Here is a 16,579-nt window from a genome sequence, read left to right as displayed (position 1 = left end):
TAAAAAGACTCGAGGCACCAGAAGTGATCGATCAAATGAGTCGAGCTATAAAGACAAATGACAGACACATTTGGAACACAGCGATGAATTTCTAGGATGAAAGTTTACTAGGGGTAACCCGGGCCCTATCCACCATACGTACGGCGCCGTGGAGGGGGCGCCGGTTCGATATCTGAGGCGCCAGTGCGCTGATGCAGCTCCGACAGTCCGCGTGCTACGTGGCTGAACCACAGTCAGCATGAAACGCGCACCAGCCACTGTCTGTGCAGCGCTGATCCTACTAGACCTCGTGGTCCGGGCGGATCAGGGTGAGTTTGCAGCTTAAGGTATTATCTGTAAAAGCAGCGGAAAATTAGTCCGGGCTTGTGCTTTCCTCTTGATGTTGCTTTTATCTAATGAAAGCATGATGTTAGAGATATATCATTAAAAATACGCAGCTGTAAAACCAGGTAGCCGGTGCAGAACACTGCTGTATTCCTGTCACGTCCCTAACATCCTTTGTACAACGTCCAACTACTCTTTGTCAAATGCAGAACACTGCTGTATTCCTGTGGCGTCCCTAACATCCTTTGCACAACGTACAACTACTCTTTGTCAAATATTGGTTATCAAGCGAAATTTGTGACTCGATTAAGAACCTTTTGGTAGGGAGGACATAGCATGTTATCTTGGATAGAGAGTCATTATCAGATATAGATGTAGATGTGCCCCAAGGAATTGTGTTGGTCCCTTGCTGTTCATGTTGTATATCAACGACAATGCAGTCAATATTAATATTTAAATCAAGCTTTTTGCAAATGATGCTGTTATCTATAGTGAAATACTATCTGAGAGAAGTCAGATCTTGCTAAGATTTCAAGACGGCAAAGAGATTGGCAACTTGCTCTACATGTTCAGAAATGTAAAATTCTGCACTTCACTAAACGAAAAAAGATAGTATCCTCCGACTATAATATCAATGAGTCACTGTTGGAATCGACCAACTCATACAAATACCTAGATGTAACATTTTTTAGGGATATGAAATGGAATGATCACATAGGTTCAGTCGTGGGTAAAGCAGGTGGCAGAGATGGCTTTATTGGTAAAATACTGGGAAAGTGCAATCAGTCTACAAAGCAGATTGCTTACAAATGACTCATGCGACCTATCCCAGAATATTGGTCAAGTGCGTGGGACACGCAGCAGGAGATATTGAACGTATACAGAGAAGGGCAGCACGAGTGGCCACAGGTTTGTTTAACCCCTGGGAGAGTGTCACAAGGATACTGAAGGAACTGAAATGGCAGACTCTTTAAGACACACATAAACTATTACGAAAAATTCTATTAACAAAGTTTCAAGAACCGGCTTTAAATGTTACTCTAGGGATACACGACAACCCCCTATGTCCCTGCTTGGGAGAGAAGTCTGCATGATCGCTACCCACCTCCATTGTGGTTACCTGGACTTTTCAATTTTTTTGCAGAAAGAACGGGATAAGATTCCTTTGAAAATCTTACAGGACTTGTATTTATCCATTCCGAGACAACTGGAAGCTGTTTTGAATGCCAACGGTTTTCCTACACCGTATTAGGCATGACAATGTGTTGTGCTCTTAGTGTTTCCAAGTTTTTTTTTCACCACTGTAACTGAGTACTTTGGGTGAATCGCTTTCGGAATATATACAAGAGTGTTGGCAAGTTATGGAACGTTTAGCACTCCCTCCGCGTTTACAGTGTAGTGAAACTGCAGGTGGTTGAACTGTGAATCAACACTCTTTATTCGTAATGCGACACACATGTTTTTCTCCAAAGTCGCGTCACTTCCCGCGAAAACAAGCAAACAGATACAATCTTAAAGATCTTTATCTAAATCACCTGTGCCTTGGAGCATATTAGTCCTAGCTATGAGATGTAATAAAGATTCCATCTCTAAATGTTTATCAGACGCCGGAGTTTCTTATACAACCGGGTCAGCTGATGGAAGTGAGTCACAGGCCTATTTGCAGTATCGCTGAACACGAAAAATTGTGAATTTTTATTACGCATGGCTCTGCACACAATGCCCAGTTTACGACTCTACTGTGTAGACATGTCCCTTCAGTCTGTCGCCCCCAGCCCAGACTTTGGCTGACGCCAATGCAGATATAGCGGCAGTGTCCTGCTGGAGACCTGTCTTGACTAGGGGCTGCTCTGTATGCCCTTTACGACTGTGGGCCTATCTGGCAAGATTTTCTGAGGGATGGGCTCACCGCCAAATGCTTTCAGCTTCCAACATGCCGTTTCTGCGAACTAAGAACCATAAAAGTACCTCATGTTTTTAGCGCCCTACCAGACTCCATCAATGTCTACTCAGGCCATTAATTTTCTACAGTCTCGCTAGAGGTGCATAAGAGTGTAACAAAATCTTTACTAATTTTCCATATACAAAAAACAGGTGAGAGAGTGAGTTGTCCTCTCTCATACTTATCTGATTCCTAAGATCGCTTTTTTGCTCTGGACGCTTTGACAAAGTTAACCCATACTACCCAGTATAGGGTCATTAGTTCCTCCCCTACGATTGTAATTTTGGCGTTATAGAGACACTTGAAACGAAATGATTGTTTATACAAAGCTACAGAGCGTGCAAAAATGTAGATGGAGGTTAGTTCAAGTTGTAAGTTTACAAGCGTATTCACACGGAATTTTTTTCAGTTTATTTCAAAAACTAGTGGAATAAATTTTATAAGACAAAGTTTTTGTCTGCTGAATCTTTAGGGAGGCATATCCTAAAGAACAAAAAGAATAGTTCCGCATATCAAAATACTACATGTGTTAATGCTTCAAGCACAATAAGAGAGTGTCGAAAACTTATGATTATATTGACAGATTTTGATCTCACAGTTTTAAATTGGCAAAATGTGAAAACATGTTATTCTCTATTTGTCCAAATAACTCTAAGAAAGTGGAGGACATCAAAAATCTGCAGCAGTATATTCCGGGAGAACATATTATATCCTTCTATGAGGAGCTCTGTAAGTGGCCAACAAAGGACGGAGAAAAAGCAAATTAAAAGGCGTTATGTCAAACCTTATGCAATAAAATGTTGCACAAAGATGCACTTTGTATGTTAATATATCTTAGAAAGTGCCGTTATCGTACTGTTGCTCAGTTTTGTAAAATTAAAATAGTTTAAGCTGTGTTATGTTTGTTCTAAGATATTTTCATTACCTTAAGTTTTGAAAAGGGCATCAGTGCCATTGTTTATTATTATTTTTATTTGTTGAAGAAATTGTAAAAAATAAAGATTTGGAAGAATAGTCATCTTATGGTGTTGCAGTTCTTCTTATGTTCGTGCTTGCAATTAAAATAGGACTAGGAATTATGTCTTGAATAAATTTCGTAGAATATGTTGTTGACAACAAGTAATTACGAAAACAAGTTGCGTCTCTAGCACTGATAATTTTTCGGCAAAGAGATTGTTTTTAATTTTCCAGACGTTAGGTGTTGCTCACTTATGCCGTTTTCAAAACTACTGATTCAACACCTGTAGAGTCGTGTAGGGTGGTTGGTTTCCGCTACACCATTATCTAGGCGAAGAAAATTACGCCTTTTTTTAACAGGCCAGGTGTGTGGACTGGACTGGAGAATAAGAAATCACCGCAAGAAGAGTGGAACTGTTTTCTGAGGACGAACATATAACCGCGCCGTTGCACTTTGCTGTTGCATTTGTCACCGTCACATGGGCCTCAGCACTTGGAGTGGAGGCATGGGATACCAACTTGCACACAGTTCGGTCACCTGTTGTCCGCACAGCCGGTAATTTGGATATAAGCCATTACATTTCTGACGTGTTACGCCACGTGGCTGCTATATCTTCGAGTTCACAGTGACGTTACCTTCCAACAAGATACCATAAGACTGCATGTTGCTTGTGCCATTCTGATCTACTTCAGACACGGAGTGTTCCACTATTGACCTGGTCGACACGATCACCTAATATCTCGTCCATTGAAAACATCTGTTCATGGACTGCCAAGAGACTGGAAATCCATCACTTACCAGCCGCTACTAATGATGAATTTTGCCGTACAGTTCACGCTGCATGTAATGAGGTACCCATACGTCATTCAAGCGCAGTTCGACGCAATTTCCAGCAGGATTAGGGCCGTTGTTGCCGACAGAAGTGGCAGATCTGTGTGCTAAATTTGTTACCCCGTATACTCAGAAACCACCTACAAATACAGTAACCAATTCTTCCTAGTGCTGCTGTATTCGCACAGTAAAATTTCGTTAATTCCGTCCTTTCTCGTGCTGTAATTTTATTGGTGTGCAGTGTGCACATTACTCTAGACATTTACAAATGTTATATACGAGTTGCGTTCGTGATCATGTTACAGACTTTCAGAGGTGACGAGAAAGGGTATGTATCAATTTGAGATCAGCGGCCTGCTCCGGAATCGAATGGGTCGAAAGTTATAAAGAAAATCTTTTAGATACCTCTGGCAAAGGAATACACGCACCGGTACTGTTGTTGCTACGACTGTGCGGTGGGCAGCTTTCAGAGGAGTAGTATGGACTGCAACAAGAAAAACGTCTAGTGAACATGATCAATAAAATGGATACCTTAACAGCTATGAGCACTTGTACATCAACGATACTGCAAAACATATTTCTTCTGCTGCAAGCTCTTTGGTTTCCATACTTTTTGATTAGGTAGTATGGACCAAAACAAGAAGAAAAAGTCCAGTAAATATGGGCTCTAAAATGAATACCTTAAGAGCTATGGACACTTGTTCTGTGGAAGAGATGTGTTTCACAGTTGAGAGGATGAACAAGTGCTCATAGCTGTTATGATTCGTCTGCATTTCAGAGACATTATTTTTCTTGTTTTGGTTCGTAATACCACCTCCGGAAGTTGCCTACTCTACAGTCTAACCAACAACAGTGCCAGTACAAGTATTCCACTGTCAGAAGTAGCTGAACGATTTTCGCTTATAGCTTTCGACTTGGGTCCCTTACTTCAAATTGGTACATTTACCCTTCTTCATCACCCCTTCAGGTCTGCAACATCATCACGTTATCTCTCTGTATGGTCTTCCCAACAAATATAAATATAAATAACCATTTAAGTTTTTAGTAGTAACAGAGACCTGTTTCACATCAAATAAAAATTCAAGTGCAACCAAACTATCCTTGTTATTAGTTTTATGATTAGCCACTATTTGCCTGTTTGATAATGCCACAAATTGTATGATCATTAAGAATACGTCCCCAACAGTCCCTCAGCATTCTGTCTCCTCAACGCGTCTCCTTTAATAAATATATACCATCCTGATGTGCCGACAGAAGTGCTGACACAGTGTGATTTGAGAGGACCGCAATGCACGCTATAAACACACGAAGGATGGCGTGAGGTCTGAAACAGGATACGTAATGAATGCTATAAAGAAAAGTACGTAGCTTTTGGAATACTTAACTTTAATCCATCCTTGTTGTATACATCGTTCTTGATGAGACATGCTTTATACGATAAGTATCAATTGCTATGTAAGGCTATTGGCGCCTTGCTAGGTCGTAGCCATAGACTTAGCTGTAAGCTATTCTAACTATCTGCTCGGCAAAGGAGCGAGGCTTCGTCAGTGTAGTCGCTAGCAAAGTCGTCCGTACAACTGGGGCGAGTGCTATTCCGTATCTCGAGACCTGCCTTGTGGTGGCGCTCGGTCTGCGATCACACAGTGGCGACACGCGGGTTAGACATGTACTAATGGACCGCGGCCGATTTAAAACTACCACCTAGCAAGTGTGGTGTCTGGCGGTGACACCACACATCCAATCTTAATTACAATACAGGACTCGGTTTAAATGGTACACGGGAGATAGCGATTCATAAATTCTAGAGGAGTGTGACGTATAGAGTTTGACACTATATTCTGCTTAAGACGTACGGTTTCTGAAGGTGGCCAAAATATGGCCCTCACTGTGGTGGAGTCTAAAAGAAATAGGGAGAACGGTACAAAAAAGTAAAGATGCTGGAATCATTTCAACGCCGTTCCTGCTCAGTTTGCATATGATTCATCAATATTCGTGTTTTACAAAATGCTGAAACACATTCTACTCTCATTAAAGTAAATTACCAGCATGACATCAAAAGAGAAACGTTGTCACATTCCGCGATAGAAATCCTCTTTCATTCTCTCTTTTCTCATTTTTCCTCCTCTCCATTATCACTTTTTCCTGTCTTTCAAAGTAATTCATGTTATTTTAGAAGCTAATTTCTTTTGCTTCCTCCGTCTTCTCCACGCCGTCTGTGGCAAACGGACCAAAGTGAAAACTTATACTGCTTTAGTACTATTACACCTACACTTATATCAACAATCGTTGTTTTCAGATTAGTACTTAAATTTCCCTCTCTTTAGAAATACATACATTGCTGGGAGAGCAAAGGTTAATTTGATCTACTCTCAGGAACAATAACTGAAAACCACTACGCAATTAAAGGCTGATAAGTATCAAAGATGCTGGAACACACAGCTGACAATTAGAACCTTATTTTCTCTAAACGCCATTGCGCAGCTACCGCTTTAGCCAAAATCATCAACATATCAGGCAAGCCCTGTTTGGATACATATTCAACTTCTAGTACTGCTTGATTTATCGAAGTATTTGATATCATTACTTACGTATTTTACTTTTCAAAACGAAACAGCTGAATTTCTCCAATAGTGCTCTAGTATAGTCTGACACCTACTGCACCTGAGAGGTAAGTATCTCGCCTGCGGTACCGAGAGATGCTCACAGAAAAATGTGCTCTCTGGTTTCCCTCTGAGTTCAGTGCGTTCATTTTCTCATTGAACAATGCTGATATCTCTTATATTGTATGTTAGTTCTCTTGCACGTTCCGTGGACCATAAATTCAACATCTACTTATTATGTGAAACTAATCAGTACATCTTCTCAGCGACTAATATGCCGACATACTGACCGTGTATATTACTTAAGTTTTTCTAAATGCATACAGTGTTTTAAACTTAGATATGCTCAATGTCTCACTCTTGTCCCCATTGAATACCATCTGTTCTACATTTTTATTATCCATTAAAGTCTTTACATTACTCAGTCGGGGCCTACGATTTTTATAGCGTACTATCTCAAACTTTTCCGGGCCTCACTAAGAATGAGTGGTAGATAGTGTAAACCATTTCTCCTTCTGGCATTATGCTTACGAATGTTAACTGTCGTTTTCAAACTGTTATTGATTGTTGACAGAAAGCTTCATTATGTAGTAAATGTAATGTGAGGCTGTTGTCAGTATCCCAGACAGATTAAACAGCTGCCTACAACATTTTCTACTAGATAATGTTAATCATTTCTTCTTTTGCTATTATACTTATTAATGTTACTGTTGTTTTCAATCCGTGATTGACAGCTGGTATAAAAACTTCATAAGATAGTAAATGGACTGTGAGGCTGTTGTCATATGCGCAACTGTTTAAAGAGATGTGTACAAGAGGTTCTACAGTGGACACCACGTATAGTGTAGATAATTTATGCTTCTGGTATTAGGCTTGTGAATGGTTCTGTTATTTTAAACTGTGACTGGAGGTTGGCAACGAAGCTCATAATGGAATGTGAGGCTGTTTTCAGTATGGCTGACTGTTTAAAAAGTTATGTACAAGAAGTGCTAGGGTACCCACATGTTATCCTTATCATTCTTATTATTCTGTGCAAGAAAGACTCTTTTCCTCAATGACGCAGTGCTGTAGAATAAGACCTCTCGAGACTTTAGTGTGTGACGTACTGATATTATTCGTAAGACAAAAGTTGCAGAACTTAGGAACTGAAGAAGATTGGTAACGTGTGAAATCTGGGTCAGGTTATTATCAATATAAACACCTAAGAGTTAATGATATTCTGTTTCATTTATTGTTTTACCCTCCTCCATTGACTCTGATAGTGTTGTCAGGCGTTCTGCAGTACTGTATTCCATGTATTGTGTTTTATCTAAATTCAGTAACAGTCCATTTGCAGTGAATCAGTTATTCTTTTTCGAAAAAATGCTATTTAACTTTCCAAGTATTGAATTTACTCTATAAGGCTTGATTATAATACTTGGATCATTAAGAAAGGGAACTATATCTGACTCTTTCTTGCACGACAGAAGAGCGTTTATATATGACAAAAAGAAGATCCAGTACCGATTTCTATGGTTCAGATGCAGTGGTTATTCCACGTCTGCGGAACGAGTGGTGACGAGGTTGACTGAAGATGACCGTGTGGCCGAATGAGTAAGCCAGTATCCTTCCAGAAAACTGCGCCACAAGAACATCGTAGGACTGTCGGCTGGATCACACGAATAGACGGATGACTACAGTTGAAGTCTGGGCAGAGGTTACTCTTTGTCGGGAACATACTAGTGGACCCTGGCTTGCGATGCCGAGTTGTGCATTGTTTATGGCTGACACTGTACAACAGACCAAAGATACTTGCAAGGTTTGGAGGCAGAGTCAACTGGGGTACGTAATGTAATTCTGTGCTGCTCAGCGAAGAGACTTACCTCTGTTTACGGCGGTCACATCGATGCTAACGTATCCAGAGACGACCTGATGAATAGCAAAAATGTTCCGTGTTTCTCATAACCCATACCTCTGCAGCTCGCGAAGCAATTATGTGGGGAGCTATTGCAAATGACAAAAGGGCTGATTTGGTGATTGTTGAAGGGAGGCTGAATGTTGGCCAATGCATAGTGTTAGAGGTTTAGGCACAGATATTGCGATCATTGGTATCTTAATATGTGCCCACTGCAGGGTGTCAATTGTATTTTCACTGCATCTATCAGTTTTTACACAAACACGTCACATAATTCACTACCTGAAGTTTTCTGCACAGTTTTAACTATGCAGCGTAAAGGACTGTGCCTGCCAGTATAGTGTATCCATTTGGGGTCCATGTGTCCACGCTTCAATAACTGGGCTACTGCCCAGGGGAAATGAACATTAATGGCTTGCTTGTGCCAAGTGTATTTGGAGGTACTAACCGACCTAAAAACATAATTGTCGTAATAGCTACAAATTAGAAAGGCTGATGTAATATTCAGCACACTGTCCTCACTCATGAACAGATATATCTGCACTTACCCTACTAACATCCTCTATGTAGCGAGACTGGTAAAGCCTGTTGCCATATGCTTTATGACTCGGATATCATTTTTGATTTTTGAGGAGTATATTGCAAGAATGCAGTTCATACCACAAACGCATACCAATGTTTGACTAACTGTCTCATTCCCCAGTTTGTCACCCATGGTGCACGTCTAGGTTGCTATGGGAACACATATACTTTTCACTCAAGACTCCAACCAGCAATCTTCATGTTTCTGGCATTGCAAGAAATCCCTGAAGTTGACACACTGAGGATGTTTCCTTCCATGTTACAACGAGTAAAAGGGTACATTCGAACCTCATTCTGAAACTGACATCAGTATCGAATGGACTAAAAGTTTAATCGTTTAGTACCCTTTATATAAAGAACTTCTGTACAAAGTTTGATAAAAATCGGACTGTTGCTTCCTGGTGTTAACACTTTCCATTTTCCAGTGTTGTATAATCCTTGCTGCTTTATTCGAAACGCCGTTCGCCAAGTGCATAATCGACGGATGCTACTCGGACCACCTACTTCGTTTTCAGTTCGCAGTGTGTTGGCTCGTTTTCGCTACGTATGTCAACAATGGCGTGGAGTTCAATCCATGTGAAAGTGAGGCGACAATTGTGTGGTTGTCTGCTTACCTGTTGTTGTGAAACACTTTCTTTATTCATTAAACCTGGCAAACTACAGCTTAATTTATCTTCTTTAAAACAGATCACACATGTTCAATATATATTTTGGGGACCTTTTCCAGAAAGTACAACTACAGAAAATAGATATTACTGTCTAACTCTTCCATAAAGTGATGTTAAACAGCCGTAAAGTTTTTTATAAAATGCATTTTATAAAGAAATAAGAAAAAATATATTATTAGTTCTTTATTGTTATATGCCAAACGTTACACACGAAGTTCAAATTTAAGTGATAAGAATTTCGGTGCAGATGGAACACTAGGAAGCCGTATGTTGTCCTTGTACTGCCTCAAGAACGTCTGGAGATATTAGTATTTTTCAGCCATCAAAAGTATTATAACATGAGGAACTTCGTCACCAGTTGGCTGATACTGGAAGGCACCCTGTAGACAAAAAAAGAACAATGCCTGCTGTTTAAAGAAAAATAATATCAATACGTTTCTTGTAACGTAACATTTCAGCGGTACTGGAACGGATTTATTCCACTTTCTCATGTGCTGCTAATTTCTCAGTCACAGGAAGAAAACAATGTCGGTTAACATGCCTTTTCAAGCCTTTTCATACTCATCTTCAGATGAGACATGTAGAAGCTTCACATTTATTTTCGTGATGCGAAGCAGGGAATGTGATATTTGACAAGGACATAGGAAACACTTAAGTTTATTGGCACGAGTGAAAGTTACCTGGAAAGTTGTTTCGAAAAACGTATTTCCTTACTTACTGCGGCAGTAAGCAAAGATATTCGTTCTTCGACAATACTCTCCGTATAACTAACACACAAGGCCAATGCCTCATACGAAGATGGGTCTGAAAAGTCTCGAAAATTCGTTTACAAAAACACACAGAGTGACTGGTCGCAACTATCTGTATTTATCTTCAATTAATATAGCCACTTGTTCTAAAGTGCGGCTCCCGATAATTGTTTTTTTTATAGAAAGATTTGTCTTATGCACCTTTCATTACATCAGTATGTTACACAGCGTGCAGTCCTTATTATCTTGCATGGAATTTGAACCTACATTTACACTGTGCAAACCACTGTAGAGTGAACGGCAGAATGATTCAGTCCGAGGCTTAAGCAAAAGAAACAGAGTAGTCTACTGAGAGAACATTGTATCCACAGAGAATCAGCAACCTTTGCTATAATAATAATTATTTGCAATCGCAGTTAGTATGAACAGTTCGTATAAACTACTGAAAAAAAAATCACTGTGTGCGCAGTTGGGGCCCGCAGGGTAGATTTTTCGAGAAAACGTTCAGATGAAATCATAACTAGTGTTTCGTATTAATAAGTAATTTATTTGTCAGTCTCTTTAATATAGTAGTTACACAGAGGAGTACAATGGTTACAGCCTAGAACAGCAACGTAGTCGCTTTGCAACGTTTCTTCGTTTCCTACTTGAAACTGCTGTACCTCTAGCATTCGCTCTGCACTGGACTTTTTAGACTTTTTGGATTACTTTCGACGGGAGATTCTCTCTGATTTGCGTTTCCTACAATTCCGAGCGTATTTACAAGTCATATGAGACAATGTTGGAACACGTGAAGCAGTACTGACCCTACGACTTATCTAAGAAAATAGGTTAAGGAAAGGCAAACCTACGTATCTAGCATTTGTAGACTTAGAGAAAGCATTTGACAATGTTGACTGGAATACTCTCTTTCAAATTCTGAAGGTGGCAGGAGTAAAATATAGGGAGCGAAAGGCTATTTACAATTTGTACAGAAACCAGATGGCAGTTATAGGAGTCGAGGGGCATGAAAGGGAAGCATTGATTGGGAAGGGAGTGAGACAGTGTTGTAGCCTATCCCCGATGTTATTCAATCTGTATTTTGAGCAAGCAGTAAAGGAAACAAAAGAAAAATTCGGAGTGGGAATTAAAATCCATGGAGAAGAAATAAAAACTTTAAGGTTCGCCGATGAAATAATAATTCTGTCAGAGACAGCAAAGCACGTGGAAGAGCAGCTGACAGTGTCTTGATAGGAGGATATAAGATGAACATCAACAAAAGCAAAACGAGGATAATGGAATGCAGTCGAATTAAATCGGGTGATGCTGCAGGAATTAGATAAGGAAATGAAACGCTTAAAGTAGTAAATGAGTTTTGCCACTTGGGGAGCAAAATAACTGATGATGATCGAAGTAGAGAGGATATAAAATGTAGACTGGCAATGGCAAGGAAAGCGTTTCTGAAGAATATAAATTTGTTAACATCGAGTATAGATTTAAGTGCCAGGAAGTCGTTTCTGAAAGTATTTGTATGGAGTGTAGCCATGTATGGAAGTGAAACGTGGACGATAAATAGTTTAGACAAGAAGAGAATAGAAGCTTTTGAAATGTGCTGTTACAGAAGAATGCTGAAGATTAGATGGGTAGATCACATAACTAATGGGGAGGTATTGAATAGAATTGGAGAGAAAAGAAATTTGTGGCACAACTTGACTAGAAGAAGGGATAGGTTGGTAGGGCATATTCTGAGGTATCAAGGGATCACCAATTTGGTTTTGGAGGGCAGCGTAGAGGGAGACCAAGAGATGAATACACTAAACAGATTCAGAAGGATGTAGGTTGCAGTAGGTACTGGGAGATGAAGAAGCTTGCACAGGATAGAGTAGCATGGAGAGCTGCATCAAACCAGTCTCTGTACTGAAGACCACAACAACAACATGAGACGACATCTTTCATAATTTTCTAATTTTCATTTTAATACCGATCTTCATTTTTAGTTGCGCGAGTATTTTTATTGCCTCAAATTTTTGGAAATTTGTGGTAAGTTCCTATGGGACCAAACTGCTAAGGTCATCGGTCCCTAGGCTTACACACTACTTAATCCAACTTAAACTAATTTAGGCTAAGGACAACACACACAACCCATGCCCGAGGGAGGACTCGAACCTCCGACAGGGGTTGCCGCGCGAAATGTGGCAAGGCGCTATAGACTGCACGGCTACCCCTCACATATTGCCTCACTTTGGCTTCAGTTGCGCTCCAGAAGTTCTTCACAGTGTGATCTGAATAAGTATTCCAGCTACACGCGTTTACATGCTGCACCAGTTTATAGCTGTACACAAAGATAAATGTCTATTTCACGCAGTGCACGCCAACGGCCATCTGTCAAATGGAGCACAAAACTTGAATCACCTGAAAAGGCCACCTGTCGGCTCTCAGACCAATTTCAGTACTGGCGAGCTAATTCCGTCCTCAGTCGCCAATGAGTAGCAGTCAGCAAGGGTACATGAACCAGCCGCCTACTGTAGAGGCCCGTACGCAACAACGTTCGCTAAACGGTCGTACACCATAATTACTCTAGCCCCTAGGTTCATCTGAGTGGTCAGTTGCTCAACAGACGCACGTCTGTTTACCCGTAGACATCTCTGCAGCCGTCGTTCACCCCTGCTATCTATGGCTCGTGGTGCACCACACTTGCCTTCGGCCCCGTTTTGGATAGAGTCATTTTACCATGCTTGGCATACTTTAAAATGTGTGTGAAATCCAATGGGACTTAACTGCTGAAGTCATAAGTCCCTAAGTTTACACACTAATTAACCTAAATTATCCTAAGGACAAACACACACACCCATGCCCGAGGGAGGACTCTAACCTCCGCCGGGACCAGCAGCACAGTCCATGACTGCAGCGCCCAGACCGCTCGGCTAATGCCGCGCGCTTGGCATACTTCAACCACGGTGGCACGCGAGCGGTGTGCGCACTACGGAAATGCTTCCATTCTTGACCCGAAAGCCACTGATCACACCCTTTAGGACGTCAGATAAATCATTCCGTTTTCGCATTACGGCAACGATCGCTCTGTCTTCCTCCCCCCGCCTCAACATGGTTTATGCACCCTCCTATGCTATTGCTGCCACCTGCGGTCTGTGAGGGATTATTGCACGCTGACGTCGAACATAGGCGGTGATCGCATTAATGTGAGTGGACCGTGTAGTTTGGAAAACTCTTTCTCAATATTCTTTTGACCACGCGAAATTGCTATGTACATCCATCTGTGTAATGAAGCAAAAGTGCCATTGAGCAGGGCTCGCTAGGTCTCCAATAGCGAACGGAACAGTGTGCTTTGGGTGGACTCTGACAATAAGCCTTGAAGGGCCACTCCTCGCTTAGACCGGGAGGTCGTTGTCACTCAACAGCAGGAAAGATTGGTATCCTAACTAGCGTATACCACGGCGCTGGCGTTCGAACGCTGCTGCGGATTTTGATTTCACATATGTGTAAAGATATGCGCTTTCGAAGAGGCTGCCTTTGTTTTGATTATTGTTTTATTTTCCAATACAATTACATTTTAATTTCGTATTTAAGGTTGAATATTTTTGCAGTGCAATAAAGCGGCTGGGGTGGATGAAATGAAGTCGGAACTCATCAAATACAGTGGAATGTCAGGTCTTAAATGGCTACACAGGATAATTGAAATGGCGTGGGAGTCGGGACAGGTTCCATCAGACTGGACGAAAGCAGTAATCAAACCAATCCTTAAACATGGAAACAGAAAAGATTGTAACAACTACAGAGGTATCTCTTTAATCAGCGTTGTAGGTAAAATCTTCTCAGGTATTGTTGAAAGGAAAGTGTGAGTATTAGTTGAGGACAAATTGGATGAAAATCAGTGTGGGTTTAGACCTCTTAAAGGTTGTAAGGACCAGATCTTTAGCTTACGGCAAATAATGGAGAAGTGTTACGAGTGGAACAGGGAATTGTAGCTATGCTTTATAGATCTAGAAAAGGCATATGACCGAGTTCCTAGAAGGAAGTTATTGTCTGTTCTACGAGATTATGGAATAGGAGGCAAACTTTTGCAAGCAATTAAAGGTCTTTACATAGATAGTCAGGCAGCAGTTACAGTTGACGGTAAATTGAGTTCATGGTTCAGAGTAGTTTCAGGGGCAAGACAAGGCTGCAACCTGTCTCCACTGTTGTTCATATTATTTATGGATCATATGTTGAAAACGATAAACTGGCTGGGTGACATTAAGATATGTGAAAACATAATAAGCAGTCTCGCATACGCAGATGACTTAGTTGTGATAGCAGATTTGATTGAAAGTTTGCAAAGTAATATTTCAGAGCTAGATCAGAAATGTAAGGACTATGGTACGAAGATTAACATCTCCACAACGAAAGTAATGTCAGTGGGAAAGAGATATAAACGGATTCGCTCAGCTACGATCTACTCTCTTCTGCAAGAAGGAAGTCAGTACCAAGACTAAGTTATCTGAGCACCGTTCAATCTTTCGACCAACTTTGTTGTATGGGTGCGAAAGCCTGGTGGATTCAGGTTACCTTATCAATAAGGTTGAGGTTACGGATATGAAAGTAGCTAGGATGATTGCAGGTACTAGTAGATGGGAACAATGGCAGGAGGGTGTCCACAATGAGGAAATCAAAGAAAAACTGGGAATGAACTCTATAGATGTAGCAGTCAGGGCGAACAGTTTTAGATGGTGGGGTCATATTACACGCATGGGAGAAGCAAGGTTACCCAAGAGACTCATGGGTTCAGCAGTAGAGGGTAGGAGGAGTCGGGGTACACCAAGGAGAAGATACCTGGATTCGGTTAAGAATGATTTTGAAGTAATAGGTTTAACATCAGAAGAGGCATCAATGTTAGCACTGAACAGGGGATCATGGAGGAATTTTATAAGGGGGACTATGCTCCAGACTGAACGCTGAAAGGCATAATCAGTCTTAAATGGTGATGATGATGATAACAAGTACACCGTTTTTGTTCTACGGATCTACTGATCAGCAGAACAAAAGCAGTATACTTGTTATTCAACCTTAAATATGGAATTGTTCTGACAAGAAGTAACGGAAGAACCCATAAATAAAATTTCGGTTTCGTATGGTTTGCTATTTCATTCCCCCTCCTGGATGTAAAATCGTAATGAAATTGTGTTTCAGTTTCATTAGGCTTTTTCTTTCAATCTCTTCTCCTGAGTCTAATCCCACAAACGTTCGAAGATACGCAGTTGAAGTGCGAAACGTTTTTTGAGTTATTTATTAAGCAAATAGTGTAGTTACAGGCAATGAAATTTCACACAATGATGACTTGTATACACCAAAATTTGAATGAGAAGTTTGATAAACTATAAAAGCTGACATCATGCTGTAAGACGTGTTATCTCTACAGTATTAGAGCACATATCTAACAAAGGAGAAAGGGAACGTTCTACCTCACCTGTTGTCTAATAGTTATTGCAGGTGTTGGCGGTACAGGAGGCTGACAACCCATCTGGTCCGCATTTGCAGGAGTTACACTGATCCATGAATTCCACGCCTGGTTCGCAGCTAATACCTGCAATACAGTTAAGCTGTAAATCGCAGGTTATGATCGACAGAATAAGGGGGATATTTTGAGAGCAATATTTCTGCAGAAGAAAGTTTTAAAGCAATGGTCAAAGATATACTGAGATTTCTGCTGCTGGATTCATTATGGCATCATTTTAAAGCTATTTCCGTTTTACATGCAATGCTATAACAGTATCTATATAATCTGTCGCATTATTTAGAAAAAAAACAGGATATAGATTGTTGAATAGGTTGTTATATTTAATTTAAGTTTCAAATGATTAATTAAAAAGCAGTGAACATATATATATATATATATATATATATATATATATATATATGTGTGTGTGTGTGTTCATATATATATATATATATATATATATATATATATATATATACGCGCTCGCAAACACCCATACGCGGGTTCAATGTACACAAAAGGTCATCCATGATGTATGATGAGCTCACAAGTAATCGTCTA

General features: G+C 40.5%; 1 protein-coding gene across 2 annotated transcripts in view; it reads left to right on the top strand.

Annotated features, from left to right (window-relative positions):
* Window positions 1–217: 217 nt before the first annotated feature.
* The window catches only part of LOC124711970 (serine protease inhibitor I/II-like), a 187,428-nt gene continuing 171,066 nt past the window's right edge, over window positions 218–16,579 (top strand). For both annotated transcript variants that reach the window (XM_047242253.1, XM_047242254.1), the window contains exon 1: window positions 218–308. In XM_047242253.1, the coding sequence (XP_047098209.1) occupies window positions 239–308 (70 nt within the window). In that variant the 5' untranslated portion in view covers window positions 218–238. The remainder of the gene's footprint in view (window positions 309–16,579) is intronic.

This window comes from Schistocerca piceifrons, chromosome 8 (assembly GCF_021461385.2).
Source record: "Schistocerca piceifrons isolate TAMUIC-IGC-003096 chromosome 8, iqSchPice1.1, whole genome shotgun sequence".
NCBI lineage: Eukaryota > Metazoa > Arthropoda > Insecta > Orthoptera > Acrididae > Schistocerca > Schistocerca piceifrons.
Note: the sequence above shows the minus strand (reverse complement) of the source record. Positions and strands in the feature narration are given on the sequence as shown.